The following is a 22,399-nucleotide window of genomic DNA, read 5'->3' as shown; positions in this document are numbered from 1 at the left end:
AGTCTGTCAGTTCATAAGCATCAATGTAAAAATCAGGATGCATATACACTGTAAAACAATAATATTTTTGAGCAGTTTTTAAGTAACTTTTGGAACACTATACAATTATTTTACAGGGCTTCTCTGTTTTATTAAAATTACAGATAATATCTAGTAATTCGTAGGAAAAAAATAAACATATTACATGTTAATTGTAAAATAAAAAAATACATTTTAAAAAAGCCAAAAATCTGGGTTTTTACAAATGGAAATTTGTTCTTTAACAGTGTTTGACCATAAAATGACATTTTTTTTACTGTATTTAAAGGACCACAAGATTTGCTAAGATTATTGTTAATATTATTGTTTATTTTATGTATTTATTGTTTTGCCATTTTTATACATTATGGTATTTTTACCATAAATGCCAGAGCTTCACAATTTAATAATGGGATTTTTTTTACAATATATTCTAATCGATCACACAGTAATTACCTGTTAAAGGAGATTACACTTGTGACACTGTAAAAAACAATAATAAAGTATAATTCTGGCATCCACGGCTGCCAGAATTATACTTAATTTTACAAAAAAATGTGTTCGTTTGACGTCCCATGTTAGTAATTCGTTGGTACAAACTGAGTGTTTGAATTCTGCCCACAATTTATTATTTGTGAGCATAAACTGTGAGTCAACCCAGACAACTCAGGAGACACAAACTGCACACAATTCATTCATTAATGAGTTACTAATTCAGGTGCACTAATTAAGTAACTTTGTGTACCTGATTTAATAATTCTGCCCCTGTTAGCACGTGAATAAAAATGTGAGTTTTCATGGAAAACACGACACTGCCTGGGCGACCCCAAACTTTTGAGCGGCTGTGTATCTACAGCCGACTTCAACTGTCAACATTTAAGCATCAGAAAAGTTTCCGATGAGAGGAACGGAGCAGTTGAGGCCTAACGGACGGATGGATGGCAATGAGCTGGGAAACTGGCTGGCTGCCTCCGGAGCACAAAACGATACGGGCCTCACATGGAAGAGTGTGCCAGCTGGCAACAAATGCCGTCTCCTCTCTGAGTGAGGTGTGGGAGGGTTGTTGGACACAATGCGAGCAACGATTGTGTTTCGGATGTGGCCAAGAATCTGTCAGCTCAGGTGCGATCGGAGCTTTTTGTCAAGTCGGATCAAAATGTATTTCCTGTAAAAACTGAACGTCCCGGTCGTAGAAGGCAGGAAAAACCGCCCTCAAGACATTCCTCAAACTTTCCAGACTGAACCTTCGCCTCCACGTCTTCCTCTTCGACTGACTCCAACAAAAAACAACAAAGTCTTGTGGTTTAACGGCACCAAGACAACGAGCTCAAAGCAACATTTGGGTGAATTTGGGCGTAAAAGAATTAAACTCTGCTGGGTGCTTTCATAGTTACAAAAAGAAAATGTGTATTCAAACCTTGATCAGACACCTGCATCTAATCAAGGCTGCGTGTTTTCCTTTAAACGTTTCAGTTTTCTCACGGTTTCCCGTCGTTGTCAGATCCTGTGGTTCCCATGGTCACTTTGATGGCACATTTACAAGCTCCCAAAAAGGTTCTTCATTGATTTGTTTTTTTTGAAAATCCACCTGTAGGTAGCAGATTAAGGTGTAAAATACACACTGTAAAAAGTTGTTTTTTTTAATTGCTTTATTTTAAATAGTTCGGTTTTGGGCATTTTACTGATATTTTACAGATTTTCCCCGTTGTGTTAAATTGCAGATAATAATTAGTAGAATCAAAAAAAGGAAACACTGAGTGTTAACTGGAAAAAATGGGGGAAAAAAACAGATAATAATGTCTATATTAAAACTTATGTGTATTTACAAGTAGTAATTTATTCTTTTACAGCATTAAACTAAAAAATTATATTTTAAATTTTTTTTACTGTATTTAAATCAGAAAAACTATTGTTTTTTGTTTGCTTGCTTGTTTGTTTTTACATGTATTTTCCATTCAAAGACAAATTATACATATCAAGGATGGAAAAATGGTAAATAATTTTTTAAAAGTGTCATTTTACAAACTTAAAAATTAAAACATCGGTCATACTTTGTAAAAAATAATGAAAATGGTTTACATGTAAAGCGTTACATAAAAAACAAACAAACAAACAAATAATGTTGACCACATCCAAAAATCTGCATTTTACAAATTATATTCTGGTCTTTTAGCGTGATGTATAAATTATATTCTGTGTTGTTTTACAGTTTTAAAATCAGCTAAAAATAAGGTATTTACTATTATTTTTCAATTTTTTAAATAAAAAATTCAATGTTACAGTACTCAGACGTAAATTAATGTATTACAATTTTTTTTACATTGCATCATTGAGAGGATTTTTTTTCCTTTTTAAAGTTTTACAACTGAAAAATTCAGATTTTTTTTTTTACGTATTTCTATGACAGACTCAGAGCAAAATCGTCATTCATCAGGATCATGTTTGTCCAGTAATCTTTTTCTTTTAATTTCTGTTATTATTATTATTATTATTATTATTCTGTAACTCCAGACCAAGATTTTAGAAAAGACGCATACAGTAAGCAGTTTATAAACAAAATCAACTTAAATTACAAGTGTGCAGATAGCATGTGCAGACCTGCTCTGTTATCTAAAGAAGCAGACAGTGAGTTAAATGTCTCTGTCTTTCTACAATCTGTTGTTGCAGTGAGATACGGATAAGAAATAGACAGCAAAATGTAAACATCATCCATGAACATCGTCCAAACTGTCTAAACAGTCCGAAACAAAAACAGACACGAGATCATGAGTAGATGTACACTACCGTTCAAAAGTTTGGAGCCACTTAGAAATGTGAAAAAGCAATTTTCTTTCAATGAAGATAACATTAAATTAATCATAAACCCAGTTTAGACATTGGTAATGTGGTAAATGACTATTGTTGCTGGAAACGGCTGATTTTTAATGGAATATCTCCATAGGGGTACAGAGGAACATTTCCAGCAACCATCACTCCTGTGTTCTAATGCTACATTGTGTTAGCTAATGGTGCTGAAAGGCTAATTGGTGATTAGAAAAGCCTTGTGCAGTTATGAATAAAAGTGTGGCTTTTCATGGAAAACATGGAATTACCTAGTGTACATTATTTACTTTTGCAGGACTTTACCATTATGTTTTATATGAAGGCAACATTTACAGATTTACTGACTAAATTTGCATTTTGAAAAACAGCAGCTCGTGTGAACAAAAGGCCACAGTGTGGAGTTTTCAGACGGAGCTTGCTGTGGATGGTGTCTCGACCACAGCGCAGGAAATGTGAATAATCAAAACTGCGGTTTACTTCTAGCAGCGCGAGTGTAATGCATCTTTGTTTTGATGCGCTCGCAGGCTTTTATTTACTCACCTTTTAGCCCTAAAACCATTAGAATCACATCTTTAATGTGCATCTGAAGGCAGCGTCTGTCTGCTTCCAGCCTGCTGCTCTGTCTAGACGCGCTGTGATCTGCTCGCTGTTTAAATGGGAGGTGGAGCTTGGTTTGGGTCGTGCTAGATGTTTATAATAAGAGTGTGCACTGAGCCCGACTAGCTGAATATGTAATGATAATTATAAGTAATATAAACAGGAGTCAGAGTCGTGTGTGTGTGTGTGTTTGTGTGTGTGTTTGTGGATGCAAATGATGTGGTCCCAGCTGTTTCCTATGAGCCAGGGGGCAAAGGAAGGCAGACACAGTCCCAGGTCGGAGTGTGTGTGTGTGTGTGTGTGTGTGTGTGTGTGTGTGTGTGTGTGTGTGTGTGTGTGTGTGTGTGTGTGTGCGCGCACGTGCATGTGTGTGTCGGGGTCAAGCCCACGGTCATGAGCGTCTGGGAGCATATGTGTGTGTTCAGACTGAAGTGTCCTTTGTCTAGACTCCAGTCGGGCCCAGCTGACTGGTTTGCTGTCTCCCTTGCAGACTCTGTGGGAAAACTACGTCACAGAAAGCTTGTGACACGATAGAAGAACTAAACGAGTGTGCTGGAAACATGTCGGTGCAGACTCCAGATAACCTGCGCATTCGGTGAAAATCAATATTCCACTCATATCCAACTTGTGATTATGTGAGCGCAGCATTAAGACGAGCAGCTGGCAGCGAGTGCTTGCTCAGATTATTCAGCTTGTTTAGGGACACTCTTTGATCAGTTGATTTCCTGATCTAAATTTGGAAACTTTTCTGATTTTAGCTTATTTAAGCATAAATACAAGTGATTCATTAGGCAGTTTGGCAGTTATATTCCATAAACTCAACATAGGAAAAAGTGATGCTTTAGCTTGAATATGGAACATTTATGACGTGGTACAAAGGTGTAAAAACTTGTGCAAATAATGCATTTAATCGCACCTTTCTCAGTTCCCTAATTTCTAGGGTAACGCTGGTAACACTGATGAATGCTCCAGCCCAGTAGGTGGCAGTAATGACCCTAAAGTTTGTTTTCTATCCGTGAAGAAGATGCACAAGACGTACTCTCAGAAAGTTTGGTGAACAGTGAAGGAAGATGAGACCACATTGAGCCTGTTGGGCGTAAAGTTTTCTTTTAAAAATCTTCCTGATGGCAGCCTAGATAAAAGCGTGGTTGTATGCAAATTGTGAAACAAAGAGTTTTCTTATTTCCACACTTCTAGCCGACGGTATCACCTCAATAAAAAACACGTTGCTGTTAGCACCAGAGCTAATGTTAGCTACGACAGTTCTGGTACTGGAAAACAGTGTAGCCAGCCCATAATAATTATTTTCCCCACTTAAATGGTTAAGACCATCAAACCAATGTAAAAATTAGACAAAGATAACCAAAGAAAACACAAAATACAGTTTTTAAATCACGATTTCATGTTTTAAAGGACAAAGGCTCTTCAAACTTACCTGGCCCTATTTGGAGAAGCAATTGCCCTCCTTGGTAAATCATGAATTAACTGTGGGTAATTCCATTTTTTGGAAAGCGAGTTCAATTTCACTGACCACTCCCAAGCCTGATTACCTCCAGACCTGTTCAACCAAGAAATCACTTTATTAGAACCTATCTGGAAAAATGAAGTCATCCTAAAGATCTCAAAAAGCTGCAACAAAACGGCAGTTCACGACCTCAAGCTGAAGCGCATTTGGGTTCTGCAGCAGGACATTGATCCAAAACACACCAGAAAGTCAACTTCTGAATGGTAAAAATAAACTGAATGAAGGTTTTGGAGTGTCCTGGTCCAAATGCAGACTTGAATCAGATTTAAATGCTGTGGTATGACCTTAAAAAGGCCGTTCATGCTCAAAAACCCATGCCCAAAATATCTCTACAGAGATGAAAAAGACCAATTGCCAGTTGTAGAAAAGACCTGATTTCAGTTGTTGCTGCTGAGGGTGGCCTATTAGATTTAGGGAGCAATTACTTTTTCACACAGGGTCAGGTAGCTTTGAATAGTTTTTTTTCTCTTAGTAAATAAAATCATAATTTAAAAACTGTATTTTGCGTTTACTTGGGTTATCTTTGCCTGATAATTGCATTTGTTTGATGATTTTAACCATTAAAGTGGGGGAAATATGCAAAAAAAAAACCTTTATTTGACACGGGGGCAAATACTTTTTCACTGCACTGTGAATTACACATGAACATTTTTGTTGTTTTAAGTTCACGTATATTTTTATTCATTGATTCAGTCGTCAACCAAAATTAATTTGAATTGAAAAAAAATGCTAATTGTGTCAAATATTGCTATTTGACATAAAATGTGATTAGTTAATTAGATAAAAAAATTCTACGTGAGCACGCACATTTTGAATATTTGTAACAATGCTCCAAAGATTTCAATCCTCCCATCAGCGTGAACACATTCAGTTGCTACAATAGATATTTGCCGGTGGTATTCTCAGTCAATCACCTATCAAAGGCCTCAGAAATACAGCAGCACACGTGTATTTAGTGCATGGCGATAGTTTTAAACTTACTTTGATGACAATAATCAATGAAAAGTGAAATATTAAAGCACAAGACGCACATTTCGTAAGCCAGCCTCCGTCACGGTGACAATGAGCCTTTCCCCTTCCCCCGCCTGTTGTTCCTCTGACCCGACCTTTCACCTTTGCCCCTGCAGACACCCAGACTGTGTCCCATCACCCCCATCTCACCGCAGATGCAGACCAGTGTTGGTTTCATATGCAAAAATACCCCCCATTAATACAACAAGAATTTGCATGCTTATACCTGAATCTGAATTTCTAATGACGTCTTACGCACATATATGCAAACTGAATTACTCACATCGGACCATTCGGGAGGACTCAGAGAGGATTTTCACAGAACATTCACCGTTTTCAAGTTCACTTACTGCTGTTAAACGTTAAATCTACAGTGAGACCATTCAATATGCTGCCATTTAGTTCTTTTCAGGCATCATTCATCCACCTACTTTGAAGAAAACAAGCAGATTTGGTTTTAGATTATTTCCAGAAACATTTTTTTCTTTCCCTTGTCACAGAAAGTTGTTTCTAGTTTGCATTGTAAAATAAAATAACCTAAATAGCACTTCGCTGTTTAAAAGTAGACTCATCTCGGCTCAGGCTAAATCCTGGAACGCTGTTTAAAGTCTAGACAAGTTGCAGTTTTACCGCCATCATCCGTGTTTTATTACACTGTAAAAGAAAGTTGGCATTTAGCTTGTCAGCATGTGAGCAGACATTTTTTCTTCCCTAAATTACTGCTGACAGCTTTGGCATTTGGAAGACTGAAAATATAAACAGCAAGAGGCCCTTTTAAAAAAACAAAACAAAACCATGTGGACACACAACCATCAGACTAAACACAGTCTCCAACATGCAAACTGAGAGTAAAACAAGCCATTAAAATAACAAAGTTTATTCTCGTTTATACTGATTCAAAGACAGTAAGTCTGTTCTGTAAACAGACAAGATTACATTCCTCGATCTATTCCACATTAGCAGGTGAAAAAATAGCTCTTAAAAGACTAGACATGTGAATCGTGACTCAGACTAATTAACGAAAGCCAAGAGACACTTTAATTTCTTCTTTACTACCAGACAATCCTACATCATCTCCCCCCTGTGCCAGACTAATTAACGAGAGACACCGTTTTGAAACTTCATAAACAGACGACAATTGAAGTATTTAGAGGACCAGACAGAATTTTTTTCTTCCTTGCGCTAAATTAGTGAAAAACAAGAGTCTTTTCCACATTGCCGCGCGACAATCTACGCGTATAGCAGGCAGACAGTCGTTGGCTTTATTTATAGAACCAGTCTCTAGGTCCTCAGACACTTTCTGTATGGATTTATTCACACTGCGAGACAGACATATAGGGCCGTCTCTGACTTCAGACTAATTAATGGGACAATATGAGTCCAACAGACAACAAGGGCCTCAGCTAAACACACTGTTGTATGCAGATCATATGCAGAAACACACACACACACAAACCCCCCTAAGTGTCAATGACCTTGACCCCCAGACGCACACGCTGCATGCATCTACATATATGCATGATGAGGACATGCTGATGACTTTTTTTAGTGTGCCAGTGTGTCTTAGGGGTGTCTGGACTGAGAAACAATGAACAGCTGAGAGGTTGGGTGAAAGAAGCAAAGACGGGAAGCATTGAAGAAAGAAGTGCTTAAAAGCTGCAACTAATAGTTCACATTATCTGCTAAACAATGAAACAAATGTGTTCTTGTATCAGCAATTAACAGCCCAAATCTAAAAATATAAGTTTGTTGTTCGAAATGACAAAAGATGTTGGGAAAAGGCCACACTTACACTACCGTTTAAAAGTTTGGGGTCACTTAGAAATGTCCTGATTTTTGAAAGAAAAGCTGTTTTATTCAATGAAGATAACATTAAATGAATCAGAAATACAGTGTAGACATTGTTAATGTGGTAAATGACTATTCTAGCTGTAAACAGCTGATTTTTAATGGAATATCTCCATAGGGGTACAGAGGAACATTTCTATCAACCATCACTCCTGTGTTCTAATGATACATTGTGTTAGCTAATGGTGTTGAAAGGCTCATTGATGATTAGAAAACTCTTCTGCAATTATGTTAGCACATGAATAAAAGTGTGAGTTTTCATGTATGAACTCTAGTTGGAGGTCATTAAGCATCACTCAAAATCTTAGTCATGGTGCCGTGTTTTGTTGAACCCAAGTTATTGAACCTCCAGATAAAGTTGTGATTGATAAGTTACTGTACAGAGGACATTATTCTATTTACCAATAGCTGTTCTAATTTGGGTTTAGGAACACTGCTTTGGTGGATTCCACAATCTTTTAAATACATGAGCTGTAGTTGGTGGTATATAAGCATCACTTAAAGTCATTGTCATGGTGCCCCGTCGCTCGCTAAAAGCCCCATTTGGATATAATTAGAATTTAGTAGCCAGGTAAGAAATGGAACCTTCAGATAAAGTAAAATTTCATAAACATGAAATTGTCTGGGTGACCCCAAACTTTTGAACAGTATTGTAGCTTTTTTTTTAGAGAAATAACTAAAGCAAAATTCTAAATAGTTGGGCATTCTTTGTCTATCACGCTGATTCAGTGAATAATCGTTGCTGTTTTTGAGCAAAATACAGCAGGAAAATGCAGGAAAGCGGGAAAATGAAAGGAAATAAAGAAGTTAGGTCATCACAGTACTCTATGCCAGGGAGGATCAAAACATTCTGAGAATGTCCGCCCAATGTCTCACAAGTTAGGAGACCACTCGACATTGCAGTATCAACTTTATAATCTTTGTAATGCATTTTGTGAACACTTGTACTTGCACATTTTGTGTCAGTCAGCACCTGAAATGATCCAATTTTCATGTGGAAGATCATCACTGGCAATAAGAGGGGCTGCCATCAAGAGGTGAAATAACAGTTTCCACAGTGGAAGAACCCACAGTTTCTGAAACTGGACAAGGCTATTCAGGTCTGGCTAGTTGTTTTTAACATGTATGTGGTTGTGCACAATGAATGAATGCCTCAAGTCTGTCGAGTTCTACTGTAACATCCTGAGGGTGAACTTTATGTGCAAACAACGTAAATTATGGCCTAATTACACATACATTTTTTGGCCATGATAACAAAATTCTCACTCCCCATCCACAATGTTAGCCATGTTTTATTCACTGTGGCTTATTTTTCTTCCCCAAAATGGTATTCAAGTTGATCAGTTGCCATTTTCACAAAGTTTAGGATTCTGCGCTCATTGCAGATGGTGTTAACATGTTTACATAAGAGAACTGCATTACAAATGTTGCAGGAGCCCTGGGAGCTGCATATCGCTGCACCGTGACACTATTTTGACGGAGATGGCAACCAAATTTAAATCTGGAACAAGCTCAGAACTTTTTGTTTACCCTTCGTACAGAGACAGGAGGTGGAAAACAGTATTTCTGCCTTCAGCAGCCACTGTTGATGTACTTTTAAGCACCGCATTGAACCCAGACTGTGGCAGCTCGCGGTGTGATGATATATCCGAAACCAGGAAACAAAGACGAAGCAGCTGAGGCGACTTTCTGTGGAATAAGTAATCTCTTCCAAGACAAATTACTGTCTGTTTATTGTACACGAGGATTAAAGTGATTTTGTGTCTGGGACGGCGCCAAGCTGTCAATCAGAGGGAAAAAACCACAAAAGGCAGAGTTTGATCCACGAAGGCTTCTGTAAACATAAATCGAATCAATCCCTCTACTTTACTGGAAGAAAGGCAAATGTAGAACAGCGATAGTAAAACAACTTTTATAAACCCTTCCTTAAAGTGCCTATCACAGTATCTATTCACATGCAGAAACACACAGTCATCCGGATAGGAAATTAATAGACAAACGCAGACTAACACATGTGCACACACACTCACACAGAGTACCGAGACAGCCAGACAGAGAGGTTTACATAATAAGTCTAGGAGGCCAGCCAGAACAGACTCAATCATTTAATTTCCATGATTCACTGAGTGAGAGCGAAAGAGAGACAGAAAGGAAAACGAAGGCGGAAAAGAAGGAAAGAAAGACTCTGAATCAATGAGAACTAAAAGACAGAGACAAGAAAGACAAACACCGTCTAATAACTGGTAACCCTGGTTTAAAAACATGACAAAATCTGACAAAACGCTGGAGTTTTCTCATGGATTCGTTGAAGCGTCTATGCCACAAATGTTCCTCTTATCTAATCGTTACGAAGGTTTGATGTCTCCATAAATGGGTAATTATGTCAACGCACAGCAAGTTACAGTCCGGGAGTGAAGTGATGTTGTTGTGACTTCTTCTGTCTGCTAAAGGTCAGCAATGATCAGTCAAACGTAGTCAAAAATCAAATCTGGATCAAAAGTTGGAGTCTTTAAAAAGTTTTCAAGAAAGTCTTCAGAGTCTGATGCAAATAATGTTTATTCAATACAGAGACTGTAAGACCAAACATGAGCAAAATCTTGAGATTTAAACTGACTATACAATGCATTCCCTCTTCTCATATACGTATGCAAACTCATCGGTACTGGGAGGCCACAACCCATCGTCTTCAGACCCAGTCAGGATCTCTGTGATGTAATCGTACCTCTTTTTTAACATTTCTGCTCAGTTAACATTATTTCTGCTTAGCTCAGCGTGAACTTGGTTTCAACTCAGAGTGCAGACGAAGAGAGGGCATGAACTTTATATAGGCTCCTATTGATCCTATTCAAACCTCAAAGATGGCCGATTGCACATGTAAGCATATTATCATTACAAAAATCGCCAAAATTCCACTATTTACAATAAGCAGAAACAGTACAAACCCAATGAATCAACAGATTCTCAACTTTCTAATGGTTCTTGAACTAATCCCGCATAATTTCATATGGAAAACTGACTAAATCTAAGCTTAAAATCGTGATATTTCACTAAAATCACTTTGTTCTATATGCCTTAAAAAGCCAAATATAAAGACTTTTGTACCACATTTAGTAAGAAATGAGAAATTCTACGCTCCTTGGTACAATCGAGAAGCAATGACGGACTCAAATTCATGGATAGCTTGGCTGATCTCCATGCAGTGCTCACACAGAGCAAACAAAACCAATAAATATAAATGCAGCATGGCTAGAAAAACCCTTTACAGAGGAGCAAGTTGACGGGAAGTTGTTGGAAGATACTATCAGCACGGTGAAACACCATTTTAGAGAGTAATGTGAAAAAAAACATGGGCTATTTTGTAGAAAGAGAATCAACAATGCTACTTCCAGCCATGGTTTGTGCTTCCATCTGCAGTAAAAAATTAGTCCATGGTGAATAAAAACATGACAAGAGGAGTTAAGTACAACATAAACTTTACAAATCTGATGGTTCTCAATCAGAAGTGTCGAAACGTGGATCACATTACTTGTGAAATATGCAACTGAAAGTATTTAATTATCATTTTCTATAGCTTGAAGGTCACTGCAGTTTCAGGTTGTGTCTTCTGTTGATTAGGTTTTTTCCCTCTGAGTGGGCAAAAGGTCTAACTGTTAAAAGCTGAGCACAGATAGATATGATCTGAAAAGAAAACTTGCCATACATCACACGCAACTCTAAAAACAAGAACCCTGCACTCTTGACTTAACAGAAAAGGGATTTTTTTCAACCAGAAAAACCAGAACAACAGTCACGCCACGGCCTTCCTGTCGCTGCCTCCCGTCCACTCTGAGAACACCGTGACTTCTTTTTCCTCGAATTCAATAACCAAAATAAATACCGTTACCCTGCAGCTGAACTCACACACTGTCTGACACACTATGGATAACATTTAAGTTGGCTGTGGAGGCAGACGGTGGATGTGTTGGCGTTCAGACGAGCCAGACGTGTAGCAACAAACGGGGAGCTACTGGAAGGACACGATTCTTACGAAGTGATACAGCGATGACTTCACCGCACACACACACACACATGGCCAGCCTCTGAGTAATGCTGATGTCATGTGCTTTGACTAGCAATGTCTGCCGCTCAGAACAGATGTGTTTTTGCATATGTGTGTGTGTGTGTGTGTGCTCTTATATGTCAGAGGGTGTGACAGGTAAACGAAACCCTACAATTTCAATTTGAACCGCAATGAAGGAAGGAAGGAAGGAAGGATGTGCGGGAGCGAGGCGGATGAATGGCGGCGTGAAGCGAGTCGGGATTCATCTGGATTCAATGACTCGGAGGTGTTTAAAGGCTCCACATCCAGCTGATAAAGGTGCATTGGTTGGAGAGGAGCACCACATTAGCCGCATTAGCGTTGCACTCTGTAATTGGTGTATTTCTAATTCAGTCAGAACCCGGCTCATTGAGGTGCTATTGTCTTTAAGCTAAGTATTAATTCTCAGGCAGATTGCTTTTGATTCCTTCCACCTGTTTGTTTTTTTCTGTCAATCAGCGCACACTTAATTGCAGGTGGAAGTAAAAAAGAGGCTGATTGGTTCTCGGTGGCTTCCTGAAAGTGCTTATTATTTGCTAATTGTGATTAAAGATGCATGGCTTGCGGTGGTTAATGCAAAATGAACACAACAAAGCTTTATTCCCTCACATTTCTGGAACTGGGTTTTGTATTGGTTCCAAGGCACAAATCTCCGCAACAGACACACTACCGTTCAAAAGCTTGGGGTCACCAAGACAATTTTATTATTCACTGTTATACATGTGCTAACATAACTGCACAAGAGTTTTCTAATCATCAATGAGCCTTTCAACACCATTAGCTAACACAATGTAGCATTAGAACACAGGAGTGATGGTTGCTGGAAATGTTCCTCTGTACCCCTATGGAGATATTCCATTAAAAATCAGACGTTTCCAGCTAGAATAGTCATTTACCACATTAACAATGTCTGATACATTTAATGTTATCTTCATTGAAAAAACAGTTTTCTTTCAAAATTAAGGACATTTCAAAGTGACTCCAAATTTTTGAACAGTAGTGTATGTTGAAACTTGTGATACGCCATTGGAAAAATTAATCAAAGGCTTTGAAGTTAATTAATTAGACATGATTAATCCCATTCTTGTCAAATTTAAATATTTGACACAATAAGCAAAGTTCTTCAAATCAAATAAAATTTTTGTTTGACGACTGAATCGCTGAATAGATGTAAATGTGGACTTAAACAACAACAAACTCAAAGTGAATTATAGTGATTAAATTCAACATTTTAAGACTTTTTGTAAACTGAAGAACTTTCAAGGACCAAGACTGTCATAGCTAATGTTAAGATACATGTCTATAGCTGTCGAACTAAAACGAGGACAGATTCAGCAGCTTATTTCTCACCTCAAATGCTTTCAGAAATACTTTTGCTGAACTGTTTTTGGAATAAAAGAGAAAGTTTGAGGCTGAGCTGCCACATTTGTCCGACGTTACTACCAGACTGAAGGTCTGAAGTAGAGTGCCTATATAATGAGAGTGGCGACAACTGGGGATTTGAAGCCTTTCCATTCACTCAATATGGGACGCGCAGCGCGAGGTGGACATTCACGAAAACTATGGATTGTTTACTGATTATAAGACACGTTTTGGACAAAATAATTTACTGGCTTGTATTGTCTGGATGTCCAAGGTTGGATTATGGCCGTTTTTAGTTGAATATTTTCATCTGTGACTAGTTTTGAGCCTTCAAAGGTGAGTTGTGCTGTTTACGTTATTTGCTGTTTGTTGGACAAATGTGTTTATATTACCCGCTGTGGTAATCACATCTGAAAGTGGTTTATACCGGCGGATTCATGAGAATCTAAGCTTTCCATGGGTGTATAATGTTTCTATCATCGAGTTTGCAGCTTCGGTAAATTTAGTAAAATACGTTTTCCCGTCCGCCTGTACGCTGCTGCAGCTGTAAGCATATGGCTAACAGCATCCTCATGCTAACGGCGGCTAACAGCCCAGAAACAGGTGAACAACACGGAGCCTGTTCGGGTCATATGAGGCTGATAAGTGACTGCAGGTTGGACGGAAAACAGAAAATAGGAAACAGAAAACTGTCAGCTGTTTGTTGAATTGGAAATCATGTGAATGAACAGGGAGGCTGTTGTCGAAGCTCAGATGGGCCGCTGAAGTTTAACGGGTTACCCCGTTAAACTTCAGCGGCCCGCATTTCATGCATCTCCATGCATGAAAATGGTCAAAGTCAAAATAACCACAACTGCCTAAAATCACATCAAACTTTTCTATCTGTCATTCACCCATACATCATAACATGAAAGTACATACATGGGACTAATCTGGCACAAAAATCATGATGAAATCGGTTTCCATCCCACTCTCCGGACTTTATTTTCCGACAGTTTCATTCTTTCACTACTCCTGGGAAATCTAAACATGTGTAATCCCTTCTCCGATCGATTTGTGCACCCAAAGGCACAACAGCCCGTCATTTTTCAGGTATTTATGAAGCCAAAAAAGACCTAGAATTACTCTCTGCGTTGTAAACAACGTTAACAGGCATAACCGGCGTTCATGAATTGGAAACAAAATGGCTCCTATAGATCACGTGACCAAAATTTTTTGGACCGGCGATTATTGTATTTTTTTCTGTAATTAATTAATTTAACATGTTAAAGTGACAGCCCTCGTCAAAACCTAAACTTTAACGCACGCAGCAACAAATATCAGATCAGATGTCTTGTTATCAAACAAGAGCTTTCCTCTCAAGTCTATTTTTAAGATCTTCTGAGGTAAAAAAAAAAAAAAAAGGGAACCCCTCCTTTTTTCCCATCATGTCTACATCCCTCTTTGATCAGCACACCTCAAGTGTATAACGTGGATTATTCAGTGTTTTACTTTGTTCCGCCATGTCTTTCATCTCTCCTGTCACACTCCAGTGCATACAGCCCAGTACAGCTGGACTGGCCTGAAAGTATTCTCTTTTTTTTAAGATAATAAGGGCCAATGCATCAATTAGTTTCAGTCTGTCAACTCACACACAGTCTTCAAATCACCACAGCGTCTGTTTTTGCTTCTTTCTGTTTCTCATATTCTCTCTTTTTTCTCTAGTGTCACCTTTTATTTTCCAAAGTTTCAACATATTCTTCCCCACTCCCTTATGTCTCTACTGTCTCTTTGCAGTTTGCTCTGTTCTCCCTCTTTGGTTTATCCGTTTCCCTCCTTCTGTCTTCCAGACTAAACATCACGTCTGTTTTCAGACTGAGGAATTGTGAGAGCGCACGTCTGTGTTCTTATCTCTTACAAGTCCAGGCAATGATCTGTTTTACATAGATTGATTGCTACAGATATTCGTATACGGGAACATGCTTTTGTGTAATTTTTGTTTTGTTCCGTGATTCTGAAAGTAAAAATCCCGCTCATTTTTTTTTTCCCAGAGAAAAGGCTACGTGACTCACGGTTGGGGCGCTTGGATCAGCATGAAAGAAAATATCTGGAGCTTTGATTTTTTTTTTTTTAAAAAGGCCTGAAGGTACAAACTTGTCTGCATACAGCTCACAGGGGAGAGGTTTATTTGACTTTTACTGTCATGTGAGAAGTGGGATTGAGTAACAGATCATGAAAAATATGATCTACAGCCCAAATCCATTCATTTTTAAAGTCTGTTTCAAAGAATTCAGCAGCTGTCACCACATTCACTTCATAAGCACAGCAACAAAACTAGCGGCTACAGCAGGTAATTAAATTATCTTTTACCCTTTGCATCCCAATAATTGCTGGCAGGCATTGAAAGAGATGTTATCTGTGAAAAAAATCATCAAAATTACACCGTTTATCAGAGCCATAAACTGTAGAAACAGAAATAATTGTTGGATTTTCTAAATGGTTTGTGATGAAAAAGCCTAAAAGCGAGATAATTCTCAAAAATGTTTTTATTCTATTTGTGTCATTTCAAAAATAGCCACAAAATACACAGTTTGGTCTCACTACACTGAAAAAAAATCCAAAAATTCTGCTCTCCTTGGTGCAACCATGAAGCCATCAGTAGGTCACCTGTGACCAAAAGACATCTGGAAAATAATCAACTACAGAAATGTAAAAATTGTGGATTTCTCCGCTGAACTGCAGGCAGTGTTTACACAAAGGCGTGCAAACAAATTAAAATCCAACATTTTATTTTCTAGAGTTGGAAACACCTCTGGGCACTTGGGAAAATGTTGATTACGTTCATTCAAGGTTTTTCACTTCTTTATTATGGCTATGCTGTTCCCATGACCTCTAAATTGTAGTAATTAATGAGCTAAAAATGAGACAGCAGCAAAAAAATCCAGTTACAGTTCAGAGCGTTAGCAGGCATAAAAGATGCAAATATGAAGATCAGGAATTAAAAAGAAGGTGATTACTTGTATGTCACCTGCTCTGCCAGCGCTCATACAGAACCTGTTTAATTGGGATAAACGTTGCGTCACTGAAGCTTTATGGGCAACAAATGACTGATGACACCAGCGTGACCTCTTCCCGTACATAACTAGACAAGCACATTACTCACCGGCTTCTCCAGCATCTTTCCTTTCAATTTGAAACCAGAAAAATCACAGAAAGTCTGTCAAAATATCTCCATCTTCCAAAAGAAAAGCTGTTCTAACTAGATTTTTCATGGGAACGAAACGGCCATGGACTCAGTGAATCACAATTCTTTAAAAGTCAAATAAATTTTCTAAAAAGCTTGAGAGACCACAAGCTGTGTCATCCTCTGAGCACACCTTTGGATTCATCTCTGAGCGTTAATAAACTCGAATATCTCAAAGTATTTAACTTCTCGTCAAACCAAATAAGATTGATGATGCCATGTTTGGCTTTGTGGTTTTGTTTCTGTTACGTTTTAAAGACAGAATAATCAATCAACTAATTGATAGATAAAGAAATAAACGTTTCTGGAGCATCTTTGATTACTTTTTCTTTTGTAGCCATGCACGTATTTAAGCTGTGGGTTAACTGAGCTCAATAATATCCAAAAAACAACCAAAAACTGCAATGATTTTTCCAAATATTGCCATACGGGTCATGATTTTAGAGTGAATTTTCTTTGTTTTGAATTTACCTTCCACGAGGAAAAATGCAAAAATACTGTTAGCTGCAGCCTCACAGATCAGCATTTTCCTCATGTCTGGAGGAAAAGATTTGCAAAAAACAGCAGCGATTATGTTTGCAAATTCTACAACCTGAGTCAAGATTTTAGTGGGAATTTTAATTTTTCTCCATTTATTTGCCACTCAGAAAAATAAATATTTGTTGCAGCCTTACAGATAAGCAAAAACAAAACAATAAAAGTGTTGTTGTTTTTTTTTTGCTAATTTTGCAACATGAAACATGATTTCAGTGGGAATTTTCATTTCAAAATTGCTTTCCAACCAAATAATCCTGATAATGGGATTTTGGCTGCAGCCTAGTAGAGCAGATTATTTCCTTACAGGTAGAGGGTAACATCTGCAAAATGTTTCATTATTTTTACAATATCAGTGACAATTTTATCACTTCTTTCCTTTCTTTCCACTGAAAAAAACCCCAACATATTGAACTGACAGTGTGAGTTCTGGTTGCAGCCACCAGACAAACTTGTTTCTTTACATTTGGGGAGTAAGATTTGCATAAAGCAAAGCAAAGAAAAGTGATTATTCTAGCAAATTTTGCAATAGTAGTCATAAGTTTTTCACTTTTTAAATGTCTTTCCACTGGAACAAAACCAACATATTGCATTGATAATGTGATTTTGGTTGCAACCTACCAGACTAGCTTGTTTCCTTACAGCCGGAGAGTAAGATTTGCAAAACATGATTATTTTTTTTCAAAATTTTAGAATAGTAGTCGCAATTGTATCACCTTTTTCATTTCTTTTTACTGAAAAAACCCCAACATATTGCACTGATAATGGGGTTTTGCCTGCAGCCTACCATACAAGCTTGTTTCCTTATGCAACTGTAGAGTAAAATTTGCACAAAACAAGTGATTATTTTTGTAAACTTTACAACATAAGTCACAATTTGATCACTTTCTTTGATTTCTTTCCACTGATAAAAACAACATATTGAGCTGACAAAGGGGTTTTTGCTGAAGCCTACCAGACAAACATGTTCCCTTACAGCTGAAGAATATGATTTCACAATAATCAAACAAAAAAGTGCTAATTTTGCATTATTTGTCACAATTTTATCTTTTTTTCATGACTTTCCCCTGGAAAAAATATAAGTATATTGCATAGATAATGGGGTTTTGCCTGCAGACTAGCTTGTTTCCTTACAGCTGGAGAGTAAGATTTTTGCCAAAATCAAAGAAAAAAGTGATTATTTTTGCTATACTTGTCACAACTGTATCTCTCTTTTTTTTTCTTTTCTTCCCACTGGAACAAAACCAACATGTCGCACTGATAATGGGGCTGTCGGCTGCAGTCAACCAGCTCGGTCCCTTATGTCTGCAGAATATGATTTGCAGGTCGGGGTTTTGCTGTAGCACCACAAAGCTTTCATCTATAACAGTATTTTGTGACATATTTTACCTTTATTGTGAAAATTCCAGCTGCTGCAATTTGGAAATTGCATTTTGGGCGCACTGCAATTTCTCTATTATCTATTTATTGTGATTTTTGATTATTTTTGTGTGTGCATTGTCTTCTCTAGAGACTTGAATTGTGTCTGAAGCTGTGAGTCAGTGCTGCTGGTGACCTCAACCGGACACACACGCGCGCGCGCACACGCACGCAGGTTTCATTACAGTGTTATTCTGTCGGTATCAGCAGCTTCAACCAAACACAACACATGCACACATAAAAGCGCGCTCACAACACACAAGCACACGCAGACACACAAACGCAGGGATTTCCCAGATACGACCACACACATACACACACACGCGCGCGGGGGCGCGCACGAGCACGGACGCGCACGGGCAGGCAGGCAGGCAGACGGCGAGACAGACGTCTGGCTTTGCTCGAATGACGAAGCGACGACAAAACTTCCAGCTGCCCCCCGTTTCCCACCGACCAGACCCCACCGAGGACGAGCCTTCTGCGGCAACACTTTCAACAACACTTTAAGTCTCTGCTTCTGCTTCTTTTTTTTTTTTTTTTTTGCAGTGAAAAAAGGGGGCTGGATTTGTCACAAAAATGACTTGGAAAGCAGACACAACGGCTCTGCAGCGAGAAAAGAGCCCCGGAATCTGTCAAAACTTGAGCCTGGGAGTCGTGTAAATCTAAGAAAACGGAAGGTTTAATCAAATCCGTGCGTAAAAAAGGTTGGAAACGTTTGGTTCAAGTTCAACAATCATGCGCACCAATGAGGAGAAAGTCAGAGGAGACAGAGAAACACAGAAAGTCGCCCCAAAAAGCACCAATTTACAGACAAAAACAAACATTAGGGTGCCGTAAAACGCAACCCTGGGCTGGTTTTGTTGGTCCAGAAAACGCAAAAACAATCAGGAATCAGGGGGAAATAATCACTCCACACGCTGTCAGTGTTGTCAGAAATAGAGGAAAGGGAGCAGAAACAGAAACAAATGAGCCCCAAATAGAGACTGCGCAGCTTCACACACACGGAAAGGGAATGAATAAAGTCATGAAATGCAAGTTACTCACTGATTTCCATGCTCTGGAGGGGGTTGTAGCGCTTGCAGTTACAAGTACAGGAGACATTGGCGGCGGTGGCGTTTAAAACACCCATCAAGTTCAACATTTAAAGCCTCCGGAACGCAGACATAAATGCTCCAGAAGAGGCAGATTGGCTGGCTGTGGAGCTGGAGAAGAGAAGGAAGAAGGAGAGGAGACTAAAAAAAATATTTAAAAAAAGAAAAGAAAGAAAAAATCCTTCCTTTTCTCTCTCTCCAGCCTCCTCTCCTTCCCCTCCGGTCCGTGCGTCCTCCTCCTGGCTCGGTTCTCTCCTCCTCCTTCTCGCCGGTTTCTCCTCCTCTTCCTCCGAAATCTGTCTATCTATCTCTAGATCTGTCTATCTCTAGATAAACAGAAGTATCGGTACAGCTGTTAAATGTAGTTTGTGTCTCGCTTTTCTGCCACTTTCCGTCCCAGAAATCAGCGTTCCGCGTTTTCCGCCGAGTGACCGGCGACTAAACTGCTGAGGGACGTCTGTCTGCTCCTGTCTGTTCCTCTCACCCTCTCTCCCTCTTTCCTCCCTCCCTCTTTCTGTCTCTAGGGATTTCTCAGTCTCTCTCTCTCTCTCTCTCTCTCTCTCTCTCTCTCTCTCTCTCTGCGTGTGTCTCTTCCATTTCCAATTTGCTTTTTTTTGGCACATCACAAGTCAACAGGAACAACCAAAGAGAGGTTTTTATTTATTTAGTCCCCCCCAAAAAACACAGCAGACAAGCTCACACCAACCCGACCTGCTGGTTTGGTTCACATTATTATGTAACCTACACGCACTGAAGGTTTTGCATCTTATTTTATCGCTGGCACGGAAAATAAAAGGTTGTTTTTGTTAAGGAGGAGCTGCTTAGTGCTTTGAGTTTGAACACATTTTGCGCAAAAATGACTCATTTGTGCCATGGAGGTTCTTCATGTTTGCTCTTGTGCAAAAAGATTTGTGCACCTCAGGAATTAATAACTCACTTTTAAGGTCACTAATCTGTGCTCATTAATTCATGAATTTGTTGGTTTGCATGCAGAATGTGTCCCCTTAGTCCAGTGGCTTCATTTTCAAACCACTAATTCACACTGTAAAAAAAAAAAAAAAAAAAAAAAAAGTTGTCCTGGTAAAATTTCGGCAGCTGTGGTCACCAAAATTCTCCCATAGAATTACAGTAAAACATTCTCTACATTTACGGTAAAGAAATGTATTCATATTGTTTACTTTTTGTGTTAAAAACGTGCTTCATTCCATATTTTACTGTAAATAACATTAACCTTTAAAAAAATGAAAATTTACATAAATATTAGAGCATTTTTCCATTAATAGCACAACATTTAGTGTATTTAACATTTACATTAAAGCTGTAAGAAATATGAAGGCATATGTACATTATTAACACAAAACTACATCAATTTGACTGGTAACAAACTGTATTTTTTGCACGCAGTAAATGCAGAAATTGCCATGTTACTTGATATCACAGCATGTTTCCATTATCAGTACAACAACATTTACATTTAACTGGGAAAACTGCATTCTTTTTGAGAACTAAATGCAAAAATTACAGTATTGTTACACATGTTATGGCATTTTTCCATTAAAAACTGTGCAGTAGTCTGGAAATGTATTTTGTCAAGAGAAATAAAAACTAAAAAACATACTTTTCTCCTGACTCACCTGTTGACGCTGATTCAGTGTTAAATAAACCGCTTCAAACTGTTTTAGAGTTTACAGATTTTTATTGTCATGGTTTGACAGGTTTTCATTGTAAAATGTACAAATTTTTACAGTGTATATTGATGAATAATAAACAATACAATTAACAGGTAAAATGTTTGTTTTCTCCCTGTGAATTATTACTGGATATTATCTGCAATTTTAACAACACAGGGAAGATCTGCAAAATCATTATTTATTGTTCCAAAAATGAGTTAAAAACTGCTCAAGAATATTACTGTTTTACAGTGTATGCATCCAAATTATTACATTTATGCTTATGAACTGATAGACTGTAACATTTAAAGGCACATAATACTATTGTTCAAATGTTTGGAGTCACCCAGATAATTTCATGTTTTCCATGAAAACTCACACTTTTATCCATGAGCTAACATAACTGCACAAGGGTTTTCTAATCATCAATGAGCCTTTCAACACCATTAGCTAACACAATGTAGCATTAGAACACAGGAGTGATGGTTGCTGGAAATGTTCCTCTGTACCCCTATGGAGATATTCCATTAAAAATCAGCTGTTTAACACTGAACCACTGTAAATAAATTAATCAGGCGAAAATTGTGTTTTTCAGATTTTTTTCTCTTGAAAAAAATACATTTCTTAACTCCTGCACAGTTTATAATGGACAATAATATGTAAAACAATGCTGTAATTTTTGCATTTAATTCTCGAAAAGAATCAGATTTTTCCCAGTTAAATGTAAATATTGTTGTAACGCAAACATGATGTAATATTTATAACAGGTAACACGGCAATTTCTGCATTCATTATATGTAAAAAATACAGTTTGCTACCAATCAAATTGATGTAATTTAGTGTTAATAACAAATATATGATTTAATATTTATGACAGCTTTAACTGCAGTTTTTGCTAAAAACACATATATTTAATGTTAACACTAACTGTTGTGCTGATAATGGAAAAATGCTGCACTATTTATAATAAGTTACACGTTTTGTTTTATATGGTATTTTTATGCAAGTTTTAAAATTTTTAAAGGCTAAAACTTTTTTTTACAGTAAAATATGAAATGAAGCATATCCTTTAACCTTAAAATCAACAGTATCAATACATTTCTTTATCGTAAATGTAGAAAATGTTTTACTGTAATTTTATGGTCACATTCTGGCAACCACAGCTGCTGGAATTTTACCGTACCGGACATTTTTTTTAAA

General features: G+C 37.9%; 1 protein-coding gene across 1 annotated transcript in view; it reads right to left on the bottom strand.

Annotated features, from left to right (window-relative positions):
* The window catches only part of pmepa1 (prostate transmembrane protein, androgen induced 1), a 59,917-nt gene extending 39,877 nt beyond the window's left edge, over positions 1-20,040 (bottom strand). The window contains exon 1 of the mRNA XM_022215337.2: positions 19,483-20,040. Within this exon, the coding sequence (XP_022071029.1) occupies positions 19,483-19,579 (97 nt within the window). The 5' untranslated portion in view covers positions 19,580-20,040. The remainder of the gene's footprint in view (positions 1-19,482) is intronic.
* Between the last annotated feature and the right edge of the window lie 2,359 nt (positions 20,041-22,399).

Source organism: Acanthochromis polyacanthus, chromosome 5 (assembly GCF_021347895.1).
Source record: "Acanthochromis polyacanthus isolate Apoly-LR-REF ecotype Palm Island chromosome 5, KAUST_Apoly_ChrSc, whole genome shotgun sequence".
Classification (NCBI taxonomy): Eukaryota; Metazoa; Chordata; class Actinopteri; family Pomacentridae; genus Acanthochromis; species Acanthochromis polyacanthus.
The sequence above is the reverse complement of the archived record's forward strand: the minus strand, read 5'-3'. Positions and strand labels throughout refer to the sequence as shown.